This window comes from Copadichromis virginalis, linkage group LG15 (genome assembly GCF_057382275.1).
Source record: "Copadichromis virginalis isolate Kocher_CV1m ecotype Utaka linkage group LG15, C_Virginalis_male_GT1.1, whole genome shotgun sequence".
In the NCBI taxonomy this organism is placed as follows: domain Eukaryota; kingdom Metazoa; phylum Chordata; class Actinopteri; order Cichliformes; family Cichlidae; genus Copadichromis; species Copadichromis virginalis.
This window is the reverse complement of record NC_140632.1, coordinates 25183798-25210094: the sequence shown is the minus strand read 5'-3', so window position 1 is coordinate 25210094 and position 26297 is coordinate 25183798. Positions and strand designations below refer to the sequence as shown.

The 26297-nt window shown below is 43.1% G+C and overlaps 1 protein-coding gene across 3 annotated transcripts in view; it reads right to left on the bottom strand.

Annotated features, from left to right (window-relative positions):
* Positions 1-311: 311 nt before the first annotated feature.
* Positions 312-26297, bottom strand: part of mei4 (meiosis-specific, MEI4 homolog (S. cerevisiae)) — an 85613-nt gene continuing 59627 nt past the window's right edge. For 2 of the 3 annotated variants that reach the window (XM_085432661.1, XM_085432663.1), the window contains one exon: positions 312-644. In XM_085432661.1, coding sequence (XP_085288787.1) covers positions 399-644 — 246 coding nt within the window. In that variant the 3' untranslated portion in view covers positions 312-398. Of the gene's footprint in view, positions 645-15106; positions 15173-26297 lie in introns of those variants that run through there. The other variant, XM_085432664.1, reaches the window with a different exon arrangement.

The following is a 26297-nucleotide window of genomic DNA, read 5'->3' as shown; positions in this document are numbered from 1 at the left end:
ACAGGAGCTAACGCAGATAAATTCATTACAAATAGATCAAATTAAGGCTGTAAATAGAGAAAAATACTTGCTATGTGTTTTAAATTTTTTAATATGTCTGTGAGACTTCTGTGTATGGGAGGGTTGGGGTCGTCTACCAATGCCAATTAAAGCCTTTCTTTTTTTACAATAATAGGGTGTGCTGGAGCTCTGTCTGCTGCACCATCTGACGCCTTTGGTATTTGTGGCAAATAAATGATGTGTTTTGGTTAAGAAACTACAGTGTGTGCCCGCTGTGGCACAAAGAAATGAGATATCTGAAAATAAAGCACTCAAAGCGATACATTTATTTAATGTTTGGGGGTTTTTTTGTCAGATTTTTTGCATTAAGAGAAAGGAATAATGTTTCCAGACATATCCTATCTGCTCAGAGGGGTGAGGAGACCTCGTATCCCCCACATTCGGATGGAAAATAACGGAAACTCATCGGACAGGAGGAAGACTTGCTGCTCCACATGGCTCAGGAATTCGAACTGTTCCGGGCCCACCTCGACCCTGTGCGCCACCTCGGGTTTCTGCAGGAGCTCCTCCAGGACGGTGAACAGGTAGCATGACTTCTGGTACCGGTCGACGGGAAACGTGTCAAGCACCGAGCCGTCACGCCCCTGTAAAGGAAAATTAGTTTAACCAAAACTCGAATCTATGAAAGGACCAGTTTCCTGTGTGAGGTTTAAGGTCAGAATTCAGCACAAAACAAAGAGTACTTGTTCCACTCACTTCACTCACTGTTACAGCGATACAAATCTCATCAACATGAGGGGAGAAACGCGGCAAAAAGATGAACAAGGACAAGAAGAGGGGCAAGAGGAAAGACAAGGATGAGAAGACAGAAGATGATGATGAAGAGGAAGGAGAAGGAGGACATGAAGAACAAGCAGAAGGAGATAATTTTGTATTGTTGATCTTTTTAAACGGGGGGTTTCCAAACTGGTCTCATGTGATGAAGGTCTGCGTAAGGTGCTGGCAGGTCTCAGACATGACAACAGCGAGACGAGCTGTCGCAACTCATCCTCGTTTTTAAGGAGACAACAACAACAAAAAAGTAATTTGAAATATTTTAGCGTCAATTAAGGGCTTATTTTCAAACTGAGATCATTGACTTTGAAGACTTGAAGGATCTGCAGGAGCCCAAATGATTATTAAAAGAACTGGAGCACTGGGGTAATCCCTGAGACGATGGGTTTTTAGATGATGAAACAACAAATACTCGTACCACGAGTTATTTAACTGCAGATGAAAGATGAGAAACACGAGATCCGACTGTTTTCAGAGCACAAACTGAGTGAAAGGAAATACAACACACAACAGCTCAAATCAAAACGTAATTATTCAAACCAGCAGAAGCTGCCGCATCTCATACCAACTACATCCCAGTGAGAGAGAGAGTGTGTGTGTGTTATTTGCATGTCAAAGTTGGTGTGTGAGGGATATCACAAAGAAAAACAAGCGCCAGATGGCTGTCAGGTATTCCTCCTGGCAAAAACCTTCAGAGAACCGACAGGATGTGACAACAACACCCTCTTAACCCCACACACATACACATGCACACACACACAAACACAAACACAAAGGCCCGGACCCCATCAGCATCAGGTCAGCAGCCATTTTTTAAAATCCCGATTCATGTTTTTCTGCCTGAAAGCTCTCCAGCTTCTCCTCTGCTGACACAAAGAGACAAAACATTGAGAGACACACAGATTCACCAAAAACACATAAACTGTCAAAAAATCATTGAAATATTTCAGGGAAATGTGAAATTGTGAACACTTCAAATATGTCATCTTCCACTGTAACAACTGTAAAAATCTAAATCTTTGGGATCTCTGGTCCTCCGGAAGCGCTGATTCTGTGGAGACTACGGATCAGGAACACTTCCAGAAATCACTGAACACAGATGCCATCAAATTTAAAGTGACTTCAACTGTTTCTCAGTGTAAGCATCTGATGCTTTGTGCGTTGTACTGTGAATAAATATTTATATTTTCCAAAGTGTCCCAACATTTTTGGGATCCTGGGTGTATTTTAACTTCCGCTCACGCAGAATACTAGAACTGTGTTTTTGTTGTTGTTCATTACTTGAACTCACTGAATTAAAAATGCCTCTGATAGTCTGACTGGAGAAAGGAAAAAGCCAATTTCACCATCACCAAATAAGATAATATTTAGTCGTTGTTGGGTCTGTCTAGCACAGGCCCACCGCTGGAACGAGACAGTTTAACTACACAGCCAAAAGCATTGAACAGCAAGTAGGCAAAGTTCTTCGTGTTACTCATGCATGAGGGAGACCTGCCTGGAGCCAAGTGTCGTTCCACCCACTTGACCTCCGCCAGACTCTCAGCCAGGTTCCCCATAGCACTCCTGTTATTGTGGTTTACATGAATATGCATTGGTTCATTAACATATAACATCTTACATAGGTATACTTGTCTGTGTGTGTGTGTGTGTGTGTGTGTGTGTGTGGTCAGAGTGTGACCCCATAAATGACTTCCCTAAATCTGGAAGTCCAGCAGTTCATCTAAACAAAAGGCACCTAGCCTAAAACAGATAAGTTTATCCTACCATAAAACAATAAGAAAAGAATGTGGGTGTGAATGCCAGAGTGCTCTGGAATGCACACAAAGTCTTTGCAGACAACTAAGGATCACACATCCTATCACTACACAATCGATTATACACCTCCAAGCATATATGGTTAAATATTTCTAAGCATAAATGACAATAAACAATACAAATCTAACAGTCGTGATGAGTTGCTCAATCACTGCGTCACATTTCTGAGATCAGAGCTCCAGAAACACCTGCAGGTACATTTAATCGTTCCACCAACACATTTAAACCCAAGCAGCTACAGCACTTTAACTAACTAACCTTTAACTTGTATAGTTATAAAAATGTCAGTAATTCCTGAAGAGTTCATGAAAAACTTTTGTTGAACTCCTTGAATTAAAGCCAAAAAATTCTTGACTAATTTAAAATCTACTGTGGTGTTGTACAAAGGCAAAGCTACAAAAAATCAGTTAAAATCCTAAAACGTAAGAATTTAAATGTATTAACCCTTTCACGCATAGTGGTGACTACAGTGGACAGCTAGTCAAAGACTGTTCTCTTGTATTTGTGTCAGTGTTAATGGTATACTTGCACATAAACCACAACATTGGACAGCGATGTGTCACTCCACACCCTGCCACCCACTGGTCGTTTAATGTAACTATAGATGTATGACATGTTTCATGGTAATGAAAAGAGCTCCCAAAAAGCCAGCTGAAGCTGAATTACAACCGATAAGACACTGTTAATAAACAGATTCAGGGAACACTCGATCGGCTCAGTACAACACAAAGTCAGGGATATCAAACCACTGTTAATCCATTTCAGCTGCTTTCATCCAAACTGACGTGAAAACAGATGAACAGGAGAGGGAACAACAAACCAACCCTCACTTCTGCAGGTGGTGGTCACAGACCGCTGCATTTTCTTCACTGATTTTTCTTAGTGTCCTCTACGTCACCTTCAGCCTGTTCAGCTTTATGTTAGCACAGGAAGTCCAGCTTATCCATACGTGTCACCTGAAGAAGGTTTGCCAAGTGTCCTGGCACAATCACGGGGGTGTGAAGGAGACACCAGGAGGCACCAGTAGGGATGCGAGCTCCACCGAGGCTCAGGGTGAAATAAAGGATGTTTATTATGATCCGTAAATCATGCAAAGCTACTCTAATAGAATCCAAGAGTAACAATACAAAGCTGGAAATGTTTAATGTTTATAGCTCGTTGGAGGGCTCACACATAATGATTATTCAATATGTGCTGTGCTGTTTCCAGACTGCACCACACACATGCAAAGCTCATGCTTATGTAACTGTGCTGTTTATTTAGAGGCATGTCAGTCAGTGTGAGCGTGACAGCAGGTTACAGTCCTGTTAGCTCTGCGTCTGAACCGTGAATTTATGGTATGCACATACTCACAGCATGTGGTTATATTTGGTGGAACACGAAGAGGCCGCAGATATTCGCACAATCGGCCGTCAGCGGCTGTCAGCAAGATGGAGACGGTTTCATCTGATGTGGTGAACATAGGCGTGAAGGCAGAGACGAGGCTTCGCAGGTCTTTGCTAGAGAGGCGACTCAATCCGCTCTGAGTCCTTCCTCTTTCACGTCGTTGTGCCGCCGACAGGCTTTGGTCTACCATCCGTTTAAAACCAACAAACCGACCAAGTGGTGAAGCTGAGACGAGGGAATGAAAGCGGTTCACACAGAGGGATAAGTGCAGAGAGAATATCATGATTAATTTTTAAAAGAACCTCTCGCTTTATACCAGAAAAACAACCAAAGCTCTGCACTGATCTCAGGAGGGCTGTCAACCAGTGTTTCATAATTTGATTATATAATCAGTTAAAAAAAAAATTAGACATTCAGCTGTGAAATTAATATTCAATCGTGGGGGGGAAAGCAGCTCGCACAACTGCTGTCTGTCTCCTGAGCAGCAAAGTGGAAAACCTGACAGAAATACATGGAGCTATTCAAACATAAAAAGTCCTGCTCATTACCTGCAGATGAGCCGGCCCTTTGTTGTGTTACACCCCTCGAGTGAGAACGTTCTGTTATTGTTTAATCTAAATGCGGCGTTTGATTAGTGAGAGTGGACCAGCACTGGTAGCTAATCACTGAATGCAAACGTCTGTGTTTGGAGCATACTAACAACACCAGGAGAGTCAGAGCATTAAAGACTATTAGTGCATCAGCTCGGCCAGCAGATCCATCGCCTGAGTGAAATACAGCAGCTGTGGATGAGAGCAGAGCTCAGGCTTACATGCTGCTTGATTAACTGCTGTTTGATATCGGACACATTCAGCGTCTGATTTCAGATTTTCAGTTCAGTCTTAAGGCTACATACGTCGTTGCATTTACCCTCAGACTTACACTCAGGTCATTTTCTCCAGTTTGCATAAAAATGTTATGATAAAAAGTTTGGACACATATATAACGGTGCCTGTGAATTAATCAGTTAAAATTAGAGTAGTAGAAATCTGTTCTATTCTATTCGGGTTAGACCGTCAACTTTTTGTTTTTGTGGCACAGCTTGTGATATTTGCTAAGTCAAGCATAAAAGTGAAAATAGCATTTACTTCATTTTTGTGACAAAGAATTTACAAAAAGTATTCTGTTTTATTTGAGTATTAATGTGAAATATAACTATGTACGATTCAAAAATGATCACTACATAGTTTTTGTGCTATAAATTTTTTTGTTTTCTTTTTAACGCTCAACTAAAGGACTTTGAATGTTTGAATGTTTGAATATGCAAAATGTCAATCACACTTCGGGCTTCACATGAAGCCGCTGACTGTAGTTCTGTTATTACCTTCACTGAGTTTATGTAACAAAGATATGACCTATCTTTGTTCACCTCTGTCAGTGCGCCCCAGGGTGGCTGTGGCTACAAAGTGTGAATGTGTGTGTGAATGAGTGGATGAGTGGTTGTGTAAAGCGCTTTGGGGTCCTTAGGGACTAGACCTCCTCTGACCACTGGTGGTGGTCAGAGGGCCCGGTGGCGCCTGTGTCCGGCAGCCTCGCCTCTGTCAGTGCGCCCCAGGGCAGCTGTGGCTACAATGTAGCTTGCCATCGCCAGTGTGTGAATGTGTGTGTGAATGGGTGAATGACTGAATGTAGTGTAAAGCGCTTTGGGGTCCTTAGGGACTAGAAAAGCGCTATACAAATACAGGCCATTTACCATTTACTCTCTTGTAATTAGCACAGGCCTAAAAACAACCAGACCTAATCACTGTTGATGAAGTCCAGTTATTTTCATTACTACCCATCACTGGTTCAGCTAACCGACTTGGGGTTTAATTGATAGAAATCTAACATGACAAACCGGCCAGAGGACACACAGAGGGGCTGCTAAACTGTTCGCGAGTTCAATCAGTCAACTTATTGAGGAACTGGGGAAACATTTCAGTTCTAACAAGGTCACCAAAAAAACAAAGTCAATAATTTAATGGCTCTTATATTATGACTCATCAATATCAGTGAAATCCATCAGCCTAAAAGAAATACTGCAGGTGATACAAAACCAATCAATTCGAACAAACCGACAAGGAATTCGTGGTCTCTGGGTCCTCCTTCAGGAAAGTCACAATCTCATTTGTGGGCTTTGGACTGTTGATAAGAGGAAAACAATAAAACCCAACTTTTACCTTTGAAATATGTGCAACCTGAATGGTTTATTGTCTGCAGACCTGTGCGTCCACCAGATTTAAACCTCTGTAAAGGAGAATATACCACGACTTTCATTTGACAACAACAAAGCAACGTCAAGGAGGTCGAGCAGCTTTATGCCCGTGAGGTTGGCGAGATATTCCATTTTAATCTCCAACCTGTCAAACACTCACATGCCCATGAAATTTATGAAGCCATGAAGCGAGATTCAATGAACGGCAGAAATCGATAACTGGAACGAGGATCCAGAGGGAGCGGTGATGGAGCATCTGCGAGGAGCATATAGAAACATAACGGGGGCTCGAGCTCCGCTGCAGGAGACAGAAATACTTTCAGAGGACCTGCTGGGCCTCCTCCTATCAAATCTGATTAAGAAAATCAACAACCTCCCAAAGTTTCGACATTTACTCCAATAAAACTCATTTTTCAGGGAGTTTAATGTTTCTTTAGTCACAGGCTGTATTTTACAAAACAACAAAATCAACTTCAGGCTTCATTCAGTGAGCCAAGAAACTCATCAGGAAAGCGCTTGCTGAGGTCACAGAGCAAAAGTGTCAAGATCTGCGGAGGCAGATCGTGCGGAAATGTGTGTAATGGACCCAGGTGCGTACACAAGTGAGTAGACGGGAGTGAACTTAACAGAAAGCGAGCCTTTATTATGGCTGGAGACAAGGTGTACAAACAAAGCAAGGATAGCGTGGCTAGGCTATAACTAAACTGGGAAAACTACTACTGTGACAAACTAAGGAAACTCAGAGACTATGATGTTCGCTGTAAAGACTGACCGGGAAAACATGGAGGTGAGAACACAGACGACGCGACACAGACTGTATGAAACACAGAGTCTAAATACACATGAGGGATGATCAGGGGAAGTGGCCACACATGGGAGCACAGCTGACACACATAAACCTAATGACAGGACAGGAGGAGTGAAACTGAATACACTGACAGTGAATACAGACTTTCAAAGTAAAACAGGAAACATGGAGATTAGACATGACACATGAACCGGGGAGACTTAGTACAGGGGAAGATGACATAAACAACTAAGGAACAAAACTAAACTGCAGTCTAGAAATTAACTAGGTGAACTAAGCTAGGTGCAAATGAATGCAGAAGATACATGGAACTCAAATACTGGGTCGCTTGACCCAGGACCATGACAAAAAGCACCTAGGGCCTTTCTGCAACGACAAGAATCGCCCCCTGCTGGTCATTAAAAATAATACCAGTTTAAAGCACTGAAAAGCTTCATTTTTCAGAATCTGAAGCTGCATCCAGCTTTCTGCATCCACCCACTGGTTAAAGGAGCCTCAGCATTAGCTTTGCGGCTGCTGCCATGTTAGTTTCAGTTAGAGGTCACAGAGTTATTGAACAACTGTCCACCATGTTTACATTAAAGTCTCTGCAAAGACACAAATTGGTGGCAGGAAAGGTGAACATATGTGAATCTGCTTCTGTGGGACTACAAATAAAAAACTTTGGGAATAAAATCAGCTTCACGCCGTGTTTGCTAAGATACTTCCACAGACTGGATTTTCACGATGCCACCAACAGTAAGAAATGGAGGGCAGGTTTTGTCGTTGCTGTTAAATTTTGTTTTACAATACAGAAAAACAGAGAGAGGAAGCTTGGAGGAAAGCGAGTAAAATCATGAAACTTCGTGTTAAGTCCTGAAAACATGTTTGTGATTGTAGCCATCACCTGATCGCCTCCTCCTCATCCCATTGGCTGTTGGGGTGAATATTTATGGGATTTCAGTGTGACTACAGAACTTTGCTTCTTATTTAAAATGAAAGCGAAATGAGGATCATTGAGTGAAATCTGAGCTTGTTTGGCTTTGTGTCATAATTAACTTGTAAGTCTTCAGTTAATTCAGCCTGTGATTTATGGCATTTGTGTGAATCTTGCAGGAGGAAGCTCACAAAGAAAACCTTCATTTTGTCCCATCTTTCACCCGAGCTGATGGGAGTATATTTTCAGGCTGTAAATGTGTTAATTTCTCCTATAAAGACATTTTAACCTAGGCGGTTATGAGGACTGACTGCCAGCCACTAGTGGACATTAGAGGAACTGCAGCTTTTGGTGCTTCCACGCTGGCTTCACTTCTTAGTGATCAGATATTAGAAGTGTGAGGTACTGTACTGTAAGCTTCTGTAACATTCAAATACATCTGTGACTTTTCAGCAGACTGCTTAAAGGCAGTCTGAACCAGTCCTCCTCCTCCAATCCAAAGTACAATGCACACCAAACCAATCAAACCAAACCATTTTCTCTCCCTCATCTAGGAGTATCTGCCCCAAAAACACGAGGTTCAAACACCACAGACTTTAAATAATCACTCTTCCATTTCCCCCGCTCAACAGCACATCTAACTCCTCCTTTAATGTGCTGCAAAAAAAAGTCAGCGTGAACTCTGCTGTGACTACAGAACTACAGTCCGACCAGAGAGAAAACAAGCTTTCTGAAGAAAAAGTGGTTAAGAGCGTCCGCACGCAGAGACGAGCAGCATCTCATCTACTGCACTCTTCCTCAGGTCGTCTCCAAACAAAGGAAAGGAGATGTTAAAGAGACTTTCTAATGAGCTGAGACCCCTCCATCAGTGGGTGCTTCTGATCCTCTCTGTGGGTCTGAGAGATTAAAATCTCCCTCGGGTAATACTTCTCTTTTACAATCCACCAGATGATTTTAATGAGTAAACAAAACCAAATAAACCTCCAGTTAAAATTGTGCGACCAGCAAAAGAACAGACAGCAGCTGAAGGGAACGAGAAATCCAGTGGACCAAGCAGAAACAAACTTATTTGCAGAGTTTCTCTTTTTGTGTTCATTCAGCAACTTTGACAGAACTACAATAACAATAATAATAATAAAAAAAAAAAGCTTCTGCTGCATGAAAAATAATAAAGTTTGTGTTTCTGGCCACACAAGCTTCAGGTCCCTCCCTGAAAAGCGGACCTCCTCTTCCTGCAGTTCTCTTTACAGTGATGAACTGATTGTGTTGATTGGTTAACGTTTTAACTTTCATTTAATGGTGCTACAGGTCTGAGGGCTGAATGCTGCATTCAGCTGAACTAAACTGCACATATGGCAGCAGATTTGCATTATTTACACCCAGGAGGGATATGAGAGGATCATTTATACTTAACAGGCTGTGTCTATTATAGGCTCAAAAGCAGCTTTAGAAGTTGCCAGATCCTGGTATAGGCAGGAAGGCAGCAGCAGCAATCATTATAAACTCACTGTAAACGTGGTTATTCACAGAACCACAGAGCTGGCATACAGGAGAAACCAGGAGACAGCAGAGGATAACTGCATGTTTCCTGCTGTAAACGCAAAGCTGGAGACAACATGATGGGCTGAGTGTCGGGTCGTTAGCGCTCCTCCTCCTCTGCAGGCTGACAGTGATGAGACAAGCTGATCCTGATAAACTGCCCTATCCCTCCACGCCAGGTACAGATTTTTAATCCAGGCCAAACCATGAGGTCACAATGAACCTAAACATTTTCACAGCGACCTGAGTCTGAGGCCGAGGTCCAGGCAAGTGCTAACTTTGAAAGCTGGCAAAATGGAGTTTGAGCCAATTTTCTGGAGGAGTGCAGGAAGTTGAGATGTTACAGAGACGTGTCCTCTTAAAAGACCACAATTAGAATCAGTTCATGTTTACTCTGTGCAGCAGGAGCTCAGCACCCAGATTTTAGTTTCATTTTAATGTTATTCAGTAACTCCACAGGAAATAATACATTTATAGCATGTGATCAGAGGTGTTGTGTGGTGTTTAGGGCTGCCACAAACGATTATTTTGATAGTCGACTAGTCACCGATTATTTATGCGATTAGTCGACTAATCAGATCATCATCCATTGGACGTAAAACTACAGCTTATTGCACCAGCAGCATCTGCTCTTATATAACTATCATTAGCTTACAGCTTTAAGCTTTTAAGGTGCTAACTAAAAATAAAGACAAGATGATAGTTTATTCAATTTTAATGAAATTTGCAGATTGTTTCGGTGAAGTTTAATAAACTCCTTGCTATCTAAAATATAACAGGACACTGGAGTATATTCTCCAGCATCTCACACTTCTGATAATCAGCTGTCTGCTTGACGTTTATTCAGCTGTGTAAAAACTATAACTTTAATCTCAGACAAACCGATTTACTCAGGAACAAATAAAATACAAAAAAAAAAAAAAAAAGCCAAACAATAACATTTGTAAGTTATCTAAGTGACTCATATATATTTAACCTGAGTAGCGAAAGACGGCGGTGGGTTTGAAAACAATTTGCGGGGAGTCCGGTGTTCTCACCGCGCTAGTGAGCCTTGCCCCCGGCTAGCTATCGAGCTAGTGGGTAACAGATGTCTCCGAAAACGTCGGAGCGCTTTTGAAAATATGTGGTGTCCTGATAAACTGAGCCGATATTTGAGGTTTACACAGCTACATTCTCGCCTGAAAATATGTTAAACGTTTATTTTGTGACCCAGAAAGAATAATAAAAGTAATATTAAAACTAACTAGCTGCCGCCATTGTTGGAAACTGAGCTGGGCCGCGCTATGAATTCTGGGACACAGCTGCTTCTTCTTCTTCTTCTTCGGGGTTTAACGGCAGCTGGCATCCTTGTACATGCAGTGCTGCCATCTTCTGTTTCAGTCCGTTATTACACTCTTAAATCCTGCTACTTATTCCTGCGTCTTTTGGGATCTTACAAAGCTTCAAACGACGCGTCGACTATTAAATCAGTCGTCGACGATTTTTTTGATAGTCGACGTAATCGTGACTAGTCGACAAATCGTGGCAGCCCTAGTGGTGTTGTGTCATTATTCGATTTGAATATGGACTTAACTGTACTACAGCTCCTGACATGTTTAAAAGCAGCAGGTAAGGAGACTTACCTGGAGAAAGGAGGGGAAAGGAGTTTGTGCTTCTGACTCTGCAGTTACCTCTTGATATATTTCAGGTGTTCATGACGGTGAAGTGCAATTGAGTTATAAAGGCATTAAAAACTTGTGGGCCTTTAAAGAAAACACTTAGAGTACCTGATTAAATTATCAAAACACAAACAAGTCTATGTTTTTACAGTTCCATAAAAAATATATTCTTTAACTGTGCTAGCAGTCCATCACATCGATCCAGACTAAAATATCTACGTTATGAGCCAGAGTCCATTAGACTGGGACATACATTACTGTGTCCCTCAGGAAAAGTTGTAACAGCTTTGGTGATTTCTAACCCTGTCATCAGCGGGTCGAAATCTCCATTCATTCACCCATTTCCTCCATCATTCATCCAAGCGGGGTCGCAGCGGGTCATTGGCTAACAGGCTGGGTGAACCTGTTAATTACCACTTCGGGGATTTGGAAATATGCGGGGCAATTTGCACTGAGGTGGATGGGTGGAGGTGGAGGACCTGCACTTGGCAACCCTTTTAGATCTGTATGCAGCGAGGCAGTCTGAAGCACCACGACCCAGATAGCATCAGCTGCCCTGAGATTAAAGCACAGCATTTTGAAAGGTATTTAATCGTCCATTTGATTAGACTCGGAGCTCGTAACACCACAACTGGACCGCAGCAACGCACACCGTTGATGGTGATGGAGGGATGGTCATGCCGAGGTGTTAATCAGAGTTTCTCCAGTAGAAGAAAACAAGAATGGAGGCAGAGAGAGCGAGATTAACAGTACATAATCACAAAAGGAGTCCAGGAGTCATGACAATGATGTCAAATGTGTTTCCTGGTCTGAATATCAACTAAAAACTTTGAGCTGAACATCTCTGACCACAGAGACAAGACGCTACCACAGGCCTGATTTTTAAATCTTAAAGCAAAAATTAGACAATACAAACACAAATATGTTCACAGCTGCATCTTCAAGAGAAAAAATACACCAAGATTTGGCTTGGAAGAAGTATCACCCCCCCACACACACACACATCCGAAAGAAAAATGCTTTTAAACCTTCTTTAACCTCCTAAGACACGAACTCTTCCACAGCATGCATTTTTAATTTCTCTTTGATATTTGGGGATATTGGGGCCCGATGAATGTAAAAACAAAGAATTACCATTATTTTTTTTTACCTTATTTTTGTTTTTAAGAAAAATAAGAGCCACATATGAGGATATTCGTTTAAAATTTTGATAGAACAGTAGCAGTAAGTGGATATCAGGCCCTTGTAGAGCAAAATGGAGTATTTTGGTCTAAATAACCCAAAATGTGATGTCCACATATGTGGACGCCAGGTCCTAGGAGGTTAAAAGCATTTTTAAGCATTTTAAGCCAAATTCAAGCAGGCATATGTGAAACCATGTGATGTATTCAGCTTATTTGCTGTGGATCTAAACTTAGGTCAGATTCATCAGTTTCCTTGAATTTTCCTTAAGACATGTGGAAAACGTGACTGAAGCCCACCGGCAGCAAACTGAATAGATTACACAGAGTTAACGACGACTCGCACCTTTGGTCCTGGCGTTTACACCAAACATCAGGACAACAAAACTCAACTCTCTCTATATGATCAGACCCGAACCCAACCGAGACCGACAATAAAGCATCGAGGATCACACACACCAAAGTTCAGGCCCTTTTAAATGTGAACCGGCTGATTTCTGGACTTCAGTCCTTCAGAGGAGCTTCTTACCATTGCTTTCAAAAAATCTCACATCAAAGTGCTAATTGACGAAACTCCTTTAAAGCAGATAAATGGTGCTAATTAGATTTGAGCCTTCAGTGACTCATCGCTGCACGTCTGTTTGCAATTCTGATGTAGACTCCAGAGTTTACTCAGTTTTTTATATGCTCTTTTTTATAACTATGCAGGTGCAGACACACAGGAAACCACATGGAAAAGCAGAGGGAAGGTGGTTCACAGAAATTGGTCCAGAAAGCCAAACAGAGAAGTCTTTTTTTTTTTTTTTTTTTTTAAAGGAGGAGAAGTGGGAATCAGAGGCAGAGCGGCAGAGGGAGAGGCACATAATGAAGCTGTGCTCGGCCGCCAGCATGAAGGGCAGTAATTTACAGATCAAGGACGGGCTCATCTGTCACCCGAGTGCAGGGGAAAGCCCACAGTGAGAGTGAGAAGCTTCAGCTTCTCAGCCCACACTCACAACAACTCTGTCAGTCAGTCAGCCTGCACAGCAGCACCGTACACAGAGCTTCAACCCACCCGCCATCAGCAAGACCCACAACGACGGCCGGCCGAGCCCAGTAAAGCCATCACATAAGAACTAATTTTCATAATTTCTTTTGGTGTAAACAAGTATATTCTGCTTCTAAAACGCACAAACGAAAGGCACCATTTACCTTACATGAGAAACTTTGAGTACTTTAATTAAGGTTAACCCACGTGTCTCGCGTCTGTCGTTTTCATCACTCATTATATTTATTTCATATGTTAGAAATCACAGAAGACATAAGCGCTTTAGATTTGGAACTAAACTGGGTATTTTACATCATTGTGACTCAGTTTGTCTCGATCTGAACGTGCTGTCGGCTTTTAATCACTTTTTTATTCCAGAACAGTAAAGCCTGGAAGAACACGAGCTTTCACTGAGAAACTAGAGTAACTGATGATAATCACTTCACACCCTCCAGTGGGATGAGTTCTCTCTCTGGGCTCCTGCTCCACTGGGAGTTACAGGTAGCTTGGCATGTCACGCATTAGCTCCAACGATTTTAATTGCTCGGAGTTGAGATCAGTTTAACTTCCTGTTGAGTTTAATGATAACCACATCGCTGTCAGTCTCTTCTTGTTACTGCATATAGTGTTGGTGGAGTGTTTATATCTATGTCAAATTTTAAAATCTACTATTGTATCTTAAAATCTGGTTTCTTTTTCCTTTTAAGGGAACTCTGATTTGAAATTTGGGATTGTAAGGTTATTCTAGATCACTAAAATAAAAAATAAAAGCTTGACACTGGAAAACAAAACTATGTGAAATGATTTTGTTGACTCTGAAAACTAAACTAAAACTACAACTAAGCCCTAGCTTCAGTATTCATTAACTTGGAGAGAACTGGTTATCACAGTTTGCAGATGAAGCTTAGATGGGCCTGTTTATTGAGCCTTTGGAGATTCTTTCAGAAGATTCTGTGTTTTTATGCTGATTTCCTTCTGGCATTAAACTAACACTAACACTAATAAAAACTTAAGCAAAACAATCAAAACTCACTCTGGAAACTAAATGAGACTAAACTGAATTAATAACAAAAAGTCAAAACAAACTAAAACTGCAATAATTAGAAAATACTCCAGACGTGTTTGGATGTGAAGAATTGCTTCCTTTCTTAAAGCATAATCAGTTTTACATTGTTGCGCTGCTCTTTCAGGCTGACTCACTGCATTTATTAGCTGTTTATACTGTAAAAATGACCAAAGTATTTAAACATGAAGTACTGTAAAGTTGGTAATGGGCATTTTGAGCAGTGACTATTCACTGAGAACTATTCGACAGAGTTCAGCAGTGGCAGACTTTTTGATCTCTGAATGTCTACATGTGTCAAAAAGCATCTGTTATGCTTTCAGAAATATTATTTCCACATAAATAAAACCACAATAATCTTAATTATTATTATCTTAATGTTTTGTTGACTCTGTTTACCTGGACCTAAGGTGAGGAACACAGACTATTCCTGTTGGTTCTGCACTGACGTGAACACGACCACTCTCTGCTTTCCGCACAAACAGAGGAGGAAACAAGTCCCCGAAACTGACGGCTTCCTTTTTCCTCTCTTTGTCCGTTCAGGAGCCTCTCCTACCCGTGTTTTATTTTCCTTCCCTGCTAACCATCTGGTTCAGGGTGGTCCACTGATTCAACTGACAGAAAGTCGATACAATCTCATCCTAGTCGGCGTTCTCTTGGCTCATATCTTGACATCTCGGCTGCCCGGGGAGGTGGAAGAACACAGGTTTCTCTGACACACACACACACACACACACACACACACACACACACACACACACACACACACACACACACACACACACACACACACCTGTGAGTTTCTCATGATCAGAAACTTAGAAAGTTCCACTGGGTTGGGTGATTTGTCAAGTGGAGGTGGCAGATCTGACAGCGGCGTTCCCCCATAGACCAAACCACAGTATTTACAGTGTTTACCCAGTTGGAAAGACTTGATAGAGTAGAAATGCCAGAACTGACAAATAAGCTTTACTCTTTTTCCTCCTTCTGTTTGCCTCCCTGTCTCTGAAGCCTCTGAAGGTCAGAAATAATCCAGAATATTAATGTTCAGACACATGATGCATCAGCTCAGGTTAAAGGACTGTTGTAAAGTCTGTTTATTACACATTTAACTAAACTGCCTTTGCTGCAGTTACTTGTTCACAGCTCTCCTGTGCAGTGACTAGGGCTGCCACAAACGATTATTTTGATAGTCGACTAGTCACTGATTATTTTTGCGATTAGTCGACTAATCAGATCATCCATTGGATGTAAAACGTACAGCTTATTGCACCAGCATGCATCTGCTCTTATATAACTATCATTAGCTTATAGCTTTAAGTATTTAAGGTATTTGCTAACTAAAAATAAAGACAAGATGATAGTTTATTAAATTTTAATGAAATTTGCAGATTGTTTCGGTGAAGTTTAATAAACTCCTTGCTATCTAAAATATAACAGGACACCGGAGTATATTCTCCAGCATCTCACACTTCTGATAATCAGCTGTCTGCTTGATGTTTATTCAGCTGTGTAAAAACTATAACTTTAATCTCAGCCAAGCCGATTTACTCAGGAACAAATAAAATACTAAAAAAGCCATTCTACAAATAACATTTGTAAGTTATCTAAGTGACTTATATATATTTAACCTGAGTAGCGAAAGACGGCGGTGGGTTTGAAAATGATTTGCGGGGAGTCCGGTGTTCTCACCGCGCTAGTGAGCCTTGCCCCCGGCTAGCTATCGAGCTAGTGGGTAACGGACGTCTCCGAAAACGTCGGAGCGCTTTTGAAAATATGCGGTGTCTTGATAAACTGAGCAGATATTTGAGGTTTACACAGCTACATTCTCGCCTGAAAATATGTTAAACGTTTATTTTGTGACCCAGAAAGAATAATAAAAGTAATATTAAAACTAACTAGCTGCCACCATTGTTGAAAACTGAGCTGGGCCGCGCTATGAATTCTGGGACAGAGCTACTTCTTCACGGTTTAACGGCAGCTGGCATCCTTGTACATGCATTGCTGCCATCTTCTGTTTCAGTCCGTGGGAAACAAATTTCCCACGTGTGGGACTAATAAAGGTTATCTTATCTTATCTTATTTTATCTTATCTTATTACACTCTTAAATCCTACTACTTATTCCTGCGTCTTTTGGGATCTTACAAAGCTTCAAACGACGCGTGCGTGCAATGGCACACGCATAACCCCCATTTCAACTCCCCACGCTAATACGTCGGCGCCACAATACGATTGGGCTGAAAAAGGTGAAACACCCTCACAAATGAGTAACTGTTTTGCCCCAGTGTCACGCAGAATGTTAACAGCAACTTTCTTCTCTCCTCCCACCAAAGAAGCAAAACCTTTTTTTTTTTTTTGCCTGTCCCGTTTGGCTCTTTTGCCATCAGAATTGTTGTCTAAAGGCAAAGAAAGATGCCCAACGGATTTACTTTACCAAATTGACCATCCCAGCCTTGCCGTAATGGTCCATTTGATTCACCTTTTATTGTTTATTTTATTTTCACTTACTGAATACGGGACAGACTTGACTGGGGGAAAGAAGGGGAGAAAGAAAGAGGGAAAGAGAAACAGCTGAGAAGAGGGACGGGGGAGAAGGGCAAAAAACAAAAACCAACAGAATGAGCAGAAAAAAGAATGCATATATCAATCACCTGGATCACCTGCTGAGAAAGAAAAAAGAAAACAACCAGAAGAGAACAAGAGTAATAGAATAAACAACATCACAATGATATATGGGAATATGACAGTAAATACTAAATATCAAACATTATTGTGCAGCACATAAGATCAACAGAACACAGTGTGCTTTGAGGTAGGAGCCAAAAAGGGTGTAGTTTGTGGGTGTGATCACCCGTGTGTACACCTGTGAACATGGATGCGCTTGGGGTTTTTTTTGTTTTTTAAAGGTTCCTTCATGTAATGATCTGCTAGAGGGTGTGGGGGGGCCACAGCCCCGTCCTCCAGGGCATGAAGCAGGTATGGAGGAGATCAAAACTCCAGACATCCAGAGGCCCCCAGAACACAAGAGACCAAGAAAGACCAACAGAGGGGCAGCCGCGCCACTGTCCCAGAAAGAGCTGAGGAGAGTCCCAGATGAGGGCTCACTCAGCAGCCGCGGAGCAGAAGCCAGGGGGAGTTGCAGTGACGCGCCCGTGAGCTCCGCCGGCAGCCAGCTGCGCCTGAGTGACCGAGCCCCAGGCCGAGAGGCCGGGGGCACCCCACCTCCGAAGTGGCCCGAGCGAGCCCCAGGCTCCAGGCCCCGATAAGCGGCCGCCAAGGAGTGAGCCAGTGTGTACCTGGACGCCCATCCCCGGACACAAAGAACCACCAACGCACCGATGTCTGAGGGAGTCCGCCACTGGCAGGGGAAGTGGTGGTGGGGGGAGATAGGCCTCCAAACCTTGGAGGGCCTAAGATGTCCCCAGAGAGGTGGCGCCTGACACCCAACCTGACATATAGACACAGAAATACAGGCACACACATATACAAACATCCATTCCCACCCTCATGCTCTCATATGCACTTACTCCACACTCAACCAACGTGGAGACAGACATAAAGAGACGCTGTACACACGATCACACTCCCCAAGCGTACTCTACAAACCGGGTCTAGGTACCCTTGCCCCTGGAGGGGGGAACTGCACCCAGACCCAGGTGGTGTTACCCTTTTCCCTGCGGTGGGGGGAGGCAGACCGCCCCGACTCCGCAGCAGCAGGGAGGCCCCACACTCTAGACCGCAGTCGGACGGCCAACTCCTCCTCCTAGCCCCCCCGCTCCAGCAGGTCGCAGAGAATGGGGGTGAGAGAAGACTCCGAACCTCCCTCCACCCGCTCATTGTAGTGTTGATGCATGTGTGTTCTAAGGTACATTTAAAACCCAGGAGGGCATGGAGCTACCTGCCAGAGAGCAGCAGGTAAGCGCATGGTCCCTCCTGCTAGCCCTCAATGTCTACGTGTATTTAACCTTGAGCAACGACGCCAGGGGTGGGGTGTACACCCTGATGGTACTTTGGATTCCGTGTATCGTGCCCACCCCCAAGATCCTATATTCCTATATGTATGTGTAATGAGAGTGTGAGTAATGTGAATGTCTAAGTTGTGGGATAAAATTGAGGCAGAGGCAGCCAGAAGGGGACAGAGGGGGGGGGGGTAGCCTCCTCTGCACCCTGGTGACATACCCCTACTCCAAGGTCCTGCATGTGTGGGTGGTTGTGGCGGAGCGGGAAGAGGGAGGCAGCTGGAGATGGGGAGGGAAGGAAGGGAGGGGCAAGTGAACCCTCCCTGGGGCCAGCTCCCCCGCTGACCCCAGTAGGCACCCCCATACTCCGCGACCCGCCAGGGAAAGGGGGCCCAGGCCCATCCAGACCGGGGCCCAGTGCAGCAGCGCCCCCCGGCCCCACAGAGCCCGGGACAGTCCACCCAACCCCACCACAGAGAAAACTGCACCCACCCCACCATCCACTCATCTTCCAGACTACATAAGACAATAAACACCCAGGCTGAGATCTTCCTCCACCTCTCCTGTATCTCCCCCTCCTGCAGAGAAGCAAAACCTTTTTACACGAACGGTTTGAACTCGTCATCTATCCTGTCCTTCTCAGTTTTAAGTACGGCCACCCCTTCTAGAGCATACGGTTTGGTTTGCAGAAAGCTGATTGGGGAAGGAGATTTAGCCTTCCTGGACTGCTCCTTTCCTCTTAAGAACGGGACAGGCAGCAATGAGGTGTCCTTGCTCATGGCAATAGTAGCACTCTCTATTTTCAGTGGTTGCGGATGTGATACTGCGGGTGTTCTTTGGAGACCAGATTTTTGGACTGACTGAGTTTGGTGTGCTGTAAACAGGAGATGAAAACACACTTTTGTGTGTCAATGCAAACTCATCGGCCTGTACAGCAGCAGCGGCAAGAGTTGTAACTTTCTGTTCATTTAAGTAGGTTACTACTTTCTCTGGGAGTTGACTTTTGAACTCCTCCAACACCACAAGCTCACGCAAATCATCCAAGGTTTTTACCATGGTAGCGTTACACCATTTATCAAACAGAGTTTTCTTTTCCCTGGCAAACTCTACATAAGTCTGGGTAGCAGTTTTTCTAAGACCTCTAAAGTTTTGCCTGTAAGCTTCTGGGTCAAGCTCGTATGCACGTAGGACAGCAGCCTTTACCATTTCATAATCCAAACTGTCCTCCAATGAAAGAGCTGTGCACACCTCCTTAGCTTTCCCCACCAATTTGCACTGGAGTAGAAGAGACCATACAGTCTTTGGCCAGTGTAGTGCACCTGCAATGTGCTCAAACACTATGAAATACGAATCTATCTCAGTCTCTCTAAAAGCTGGGACTAATTTGATGTGCCTACTTACATCAAAGCCGTCCTCTGACTGCGGGGATGGTGACTGCGGGGCTGACCGAGGTGTAGGAGGACTGGCAGATACAGCGGCTCCCACCTCCAACTGCTGCTTCTGTAACTCAACCTCCTTTATGCGCAGTGTTAACCGCAGAAGGGCCAGTTTGAGGAGGGAGATCTGTCAGTGGGGCAGGAATGCCAGCAACAGCTCCCGCCTCAACTCCCTCTGCAGGAGCTGGCTCACCAAACAACCCCCTTTCATGCAGTTTAACACACAGGAGCTCTTTCAGCTCTTTCTTCTTCACGTTCAATGGCACAGGTACATCAAAAAAGTTTGCAATGAGCACCAAATCACCCTTTTTACACCTTTCCAACTTCCCCTTAGTTGGACTCATGGTGAACTCCTCTAATTTAAACTCCATACTAACACACCCACTACAAACACCCTGCCCCCCACACAAGAAAAAACTGCCAACCAGAAAAACAGAGTCAACAAATGACACCGGCAACGACGACTACAACAAATAAAGAACGAACGAGCCCACGCCCCAAGCCAACCCAAACAAGACGAAAAAAAAGGAAAGGACGAGCCCCCAATTACGTTACACCCCAGCCCAGGGAAAACCGGCGTGCAACATAAGGAAAATAAAAATAAGGAGAAATGCCCCCACACTCCCTGCTCTCAAGGAAGAAACCAACAAAAAACAGCTACCACGGATTTCACAACAGCCAGTCAGTTTATTAAGTTCCAAAAGGTAGCAGGCGTCAGGGTGAGCATGGCCAAAACACCAAACAAAAAACTCTAGAAATGAAATGCAGCTGGCTTACCTTCACAGAAAACCCCAAAAGAAAATTACAGGTGTCTTACCTGCCTCCCTAACCAAAAACAGGAGAAAAGGTTCCCAAAGAAAAATGGCTTCTCACCCCTACAGCCACCGAGTAAAAACAAGTATCGACAACTATTTACATCTATATACAACAAACTATTTACAACACGGCAAAAGCTCCCAGAATACAAATTCACACGCAGCCACATGCACAGTTCATTGGGAACAGGAAGTAGGCAAGGGCGTGTCAGTTGAAAAGGGTCCTCATTTATAGCCAGCCTCTCCCAGTCCTCCACCAATGGTCAGCCTCCACCTGTAACTCACATAGCAGCAATAACACAGGACACAAACTATGGCACCCTCTGGGGTCCGTTCTTCGTACCTCGCTTACTACATCCAAGATCAAATGACACATCCAAGATCAAATCATCGCGCCAACTTTGAGCTCGCTATTCCGGTTCTCCGAACACACCTGTTGTTGACGATTAGTATAGCTGGATGAAGTAATGTGAGATCACTGGGTGGCTTAACAGGGGCTACGCATCGATAGTAGAAACATTGATCGGCAACCCTTTGATTGGTCGGCGAAAATGTCGAAGGAGCGCGCTCAGTATTTTTCGGCAGCAGAGCAAGAACTCTTGATTGAGGGATTTCAGGAGTTTCGGAGTTTAATTAAAACGCAAGGGAACACTGCAAAGGCTGCAAAAGCAAGGAGAGAGGGCTGGCAGAAAGTTGCTGACAAATTAAACTCGTAAGTAATTTAATAATAATAATAATAATGGATTGGATTTATATAGCGCTTTTCAAGGCACCCAAAGCGCTTTACAATGCCACTATTCATTCACTCTCACATTCACACACTGGTGGAGGCAAGCTACGGTTGTAGCCACAGCTGCCCTGGGGCAGACTGACAGAAGCCAGGCTGCCATATCGCGCCATCGGCCCCTCTGGCCAACACCAGTAGGCGGTAGGGTAAATCTATTATATTATATTACATTATATCATATTATATTATATTATATTACATTAAATCCTCTTTCACATTAGAGCCACAACAGGACCCACTAGAACATGGGAACAAGTAAAGGTGAAATATAAGAATATTCTACAGAATGGTAAGATTTATCACTTATATTGCTTTTAGTCTCTTGAAAAAGAGACCCTGAAATAATCTGTTTGTTTGTTTATAACAGCAACCAAGAAAAGGGCAGAGCAAAAAAAGACAGGTGGTGGTCCTGCACCCCCTCGTCAACAAGTTGGTTAAGTAAATAATACCCTCACGGGAAAATCGATATCTCTCAATGAGCACACTGTCGCGCTGAGCTAAAGGATCCTGTCTATCCCGCAATATACGCTGAATTCTGAGGACTCTCCTTATCAATCTTGCACCTTCCGCAATGGGTGGCTCGCGTATACGGACAGGACATGGCAGCGACAGACTTCCCAAATCCCCCTTCGTTTTTATAGCCGTGGTCTCTCATCTTGATTACACGAAGTAATTTACTATTACTACTCTAAAATATGAATTACATCTGAAATAATCAAATACATGGAATAGAATGATTAATAGTACATTTCCCTTTTTTTAGGAAATGGCCTGTATGTATCTGTATGAAATCAATAACAGAATCAAATACTGCATTAGCTTTAGTTACATTGATAATATTTATTTATGGAAAAACAGTGGAAAAATATCGCTGTTGCTTTCATATAGATGAAGCGGACATACCTGAGTGGCCGCGATCTAATCCTGTTTACATAAGATAAGATAAGATAAGATAAGATAAGATAGAACTTTATTAATCCCTCGGGTGGGTTCTTCTGGGAAATGCATAAAGTAAGCCTGCTCCCAAGCAGGTTTACGCTTACGGATCTGTTGCTATGACAGCAAGTCCCGGATGAGCTTTGGAGAACCGAACGATCCAAGATCATGCGAAATCGTCAACAATCAAATCCAGCTAACTTACTTAGCGAGGTACGAAGAACGGACCCCTGGTGTGGAAGACAAAAAACACAGTACAAAAAAAATATCCATGACACTGAATCATAACAACTTATTCCTGCGTCTTTTGTGATCTTACAAAGCTTCAAACGACGCATCGACTATTAAATCAGTCGTCGCCGACTTTGATAGTCAACATAATTGTGACTAGTCGACTAATCGTGGCAGCCCTAGCAGTGACACATTTTATTGGAGCTCACTTTCAGTTTAACATACAAATGAAGTGGTTCATAAACCACTGGTTTTAATGTTAACAGCCCAAACTTAACAAACATAGGCCAACAAGGTCAAGAAAGTTCTGTAACAGCACCACTGCCAAAGCTTCAGCACTTCAGTCTTTCCATCAGCAGGTAAACTTTACTTCACAGCCGGCTGGTCAGGTTAAATTTGTTTTTGACGAGATCAGGGGAGAGCGGGTGACATCACGCAGAACCTGCAGCAGGTACCGAGCCGCTTCGTGTGCCACGACACCACCAACACCAAAACTGAAGAACAGGACCAACACAATCGCTGGCTGCAGGTTAAAATGCTGGTGTTCGCAGAACAGGAGCACCATTAGAGAAACAGCTGAATGACACAGAGAACCACCATAACAACACCAGACCAGGGAAATTTCAGTCACTACTAACTCTCTACGAACCGGGCATGGAGCGCTAAATATTTACCTAGCAAGCTCAATTGGCAAACTACACCTTTAAACTGTACAGGTACAACACACTACATGGATACTGATACACTGATAAAACAGTTTTATTACCACCTTCTTGGGTGGTCTGCACCACACAGGAGGCCTTTTTGGAAAAAAAATTATTAAAATGCTCCAAATGTCAGCAGCAGCAAACACACAGTCAAAAGCTCCAGTTTAATGACTTGTTCATTAAACTGGAACTTGGCCACTATACCCCTACCTTTAAACCTTCACTGTAACCAAATGGATGAGTTATTAATAAATGAATCCCCCACACAGCTGTTATGTAGCAATAAATGCCAAACAGTTTTAGTATCAGGCTGTAAACATGTTTACAGCTGTTGTGAAGATTTAGCATGAGTTTATAAAAGCATCAGAGGAAATGCAGTTTTTGGTGTGCTCAGGACAAAAAACTGAAATGGTGAATGCTTTCTATGAGAAATAATCATCTTAGAAATTCTAAAATTAAGATTCAAGCAGTAATCTTTCCCCGTTTGTAAATGGATGGGCAGAATGTTAAAAGCCTGTTTTGTATGACCTCGTGTTTGTGAATTGGAGCTTGTGAGTAGTAAAGTAACCCCTCAGACTTGGAGCTTGTGAGTAGTAAAGTGACCCCTCAGAGGCTTCCACGTTTACTTTTCTAAAGTGACTTTGATCAGCTGCTCTGAACATTCCTCTAATGAGGCCGGTGTGCTGTGAGGACAGAGGACAGCTTTGATCTGCAGCTAACTGTCCGTCAGTTTATTCACCTCATCCTGTTTAATCTGACCATTCTTCAGATGTCACACATGCACCGGTGGACGGACAGAGCCCACCTCACCACACAGAGAGAATGTCCATCATCAGGCTGTTTAGGCGGAAAACCAGCCACCAGTGGTCTCTAACTCTAAACAGATCTCTAAACCTATGCTGAAAGCAGATGAAATATCTGCAGTTTTAGGAGGCCTCTCAACCTCATTTATCTCCGTTATCGGATTAATGATTCAATCTGGTTCTGATTTAGGCCAGAGTTAAAAGGAGTAGAGTGAAAATAGCTGGGCTTAACTGCAAATATGCATAGTTCTGCACTGGTAGCACACTATGGACTACCAAGAAAACCCCTTACAGGGCTCTAGACTAACTTTTTGACATGGGCGCACCGGTACGCCTAACTTTAAAAATTTAGGCGTACCGGCACAAAAGTTAGGCGCACTCAAATTTTTCAACCGCATCGCTTAACACCGCAGTTTTACATGTGCACTTTCTTTGGGGGGGGAAGTCCATACAGACAATATTAATTTCTAAATTATTAACTAACAAACTTGTGCTTAAAGTGCTTTGTCAATATTGTAGAAAATGTTAAAAACTTAATCATCATCTTGGCCTCCTCTGACGACCTGTTTGCTGCTGTCTGCTGCTGAAAGGCCGTGGGGAGAGGGGACACTTGGGCAGTGCATTTACTGCAGCATATAATGTGCTTTTTCAGCATTCAAATATTGATGGCACTGTGTCAGAGCACTGGCTATGAATTTCAGACAGATCAGGCCTTAACTTAACAAAAAAGTTATCAATAGTTCTTTTCATCTTTTCTTATTACCCACAGCTACAGTACATCCACTTCTCTCAGGCCTAGGCTGCTCACTAGGGCTGAGTATCATCACTGATTTCTATAATCCATTCAATTCCGGTTCTCAAAGTCCTGATTTGATTCAATTTAGCCTCAGACAGTCAGAAATATTATAATTCTGATCATTTATCAGTACTGATACACATGAGACTTCATCAGAATTGTGAAAATCACAGCAGATGCCTTTGTGTGAAAGTAACTGAGAATAAAACACAGGAAAACATGAAGGAGATTTTCCTGGTCTGGCTTTTTATAGCAGATAACCTTAAAAATATTCTGCAATTTTGCATAATTTTAAGAAATTTAAATTTCTTCAGTATTGAACAGCAGAAATTAGGCTTTCTTGTCCGAGGTCATTTAAGTGAAAAAAGAAAAAGCGCTGTAAACAACGCTAGACTGGTGGGTAATAAGCGAATGAATAATGCAGAAAACAGATTTGAGACGGGAAACTGTTCCTGAAGTACAGAGAGAGAGAGAGCTGTGCAGGAAGTGTGATTTTTATCGTGGTGGAAGCAAAACAGCAAAAGTCAGAGGGAATTCATGACGACATTGATCAAATGTGAAGCGCAGTTTGCTGCTTCTTTTGCTGCAGGCTCGGTGAATTTTGGTTGGAGAGAGGCAAAACCTGCAGCTCAGAATCAGCGCAAAAAGACGTAAACACAGCGCGGACCCGAAGAATCGCTAAGCTCCGACAGCGTGTCCGTGTTCAGGCCGTCGGGTGAGAAAGCCGAGAAAGACGAAGCTGATTCTGATGTGTTGGGTCCGCTCCGTGTTTAGGTCTTTGTGTGGAATCCGTTAATGAATTGATATCGCTTTATTCAAGCTACTCACCTCTCTCTTCCACCTGCACTTTCAACTGGACCACGGCCAATCAGAGAGGTCCCGCCCCTGACTATCTCTGATTGGTTTAGTCCACGATAGGGGCATAATGTGTGTCTGTTGTTGACCACACGGAGAGTTACAGAGATTTTTTTTGTTGTTACCGGAACAGTTGGTCGCACCTGTGCGACCAAATATTTATTTTTAGTCGCACCACTGAAAAATTTGGTCGCATTTGCGACCAAATTGGTCGCACTCTAGAGCCCTGCCTTAGATAGAAAAGGGGGGCTCTGCAGTAAGAGTTTGCTCTCCCTGAATATGAACTTGTGTGTTATTTATTGCCTCTTCAATAAAAAAAATTGTCCTGATTGCTCTTTTCGTTCCAACAGATCTGCTAAGGTTCCTTTATGAAACTTTAACACCACTTTCCAAGAATAAAAAAACGACTCTTGAGCGATCGTGGCTCAAGAGTTGGGAGTTCGCCTTGTAATCGGAAGGTTGCTGGTTCGAGCCCCGGCTTGGACAGTCTCGGTCGTTGTGTCCTTGGGCA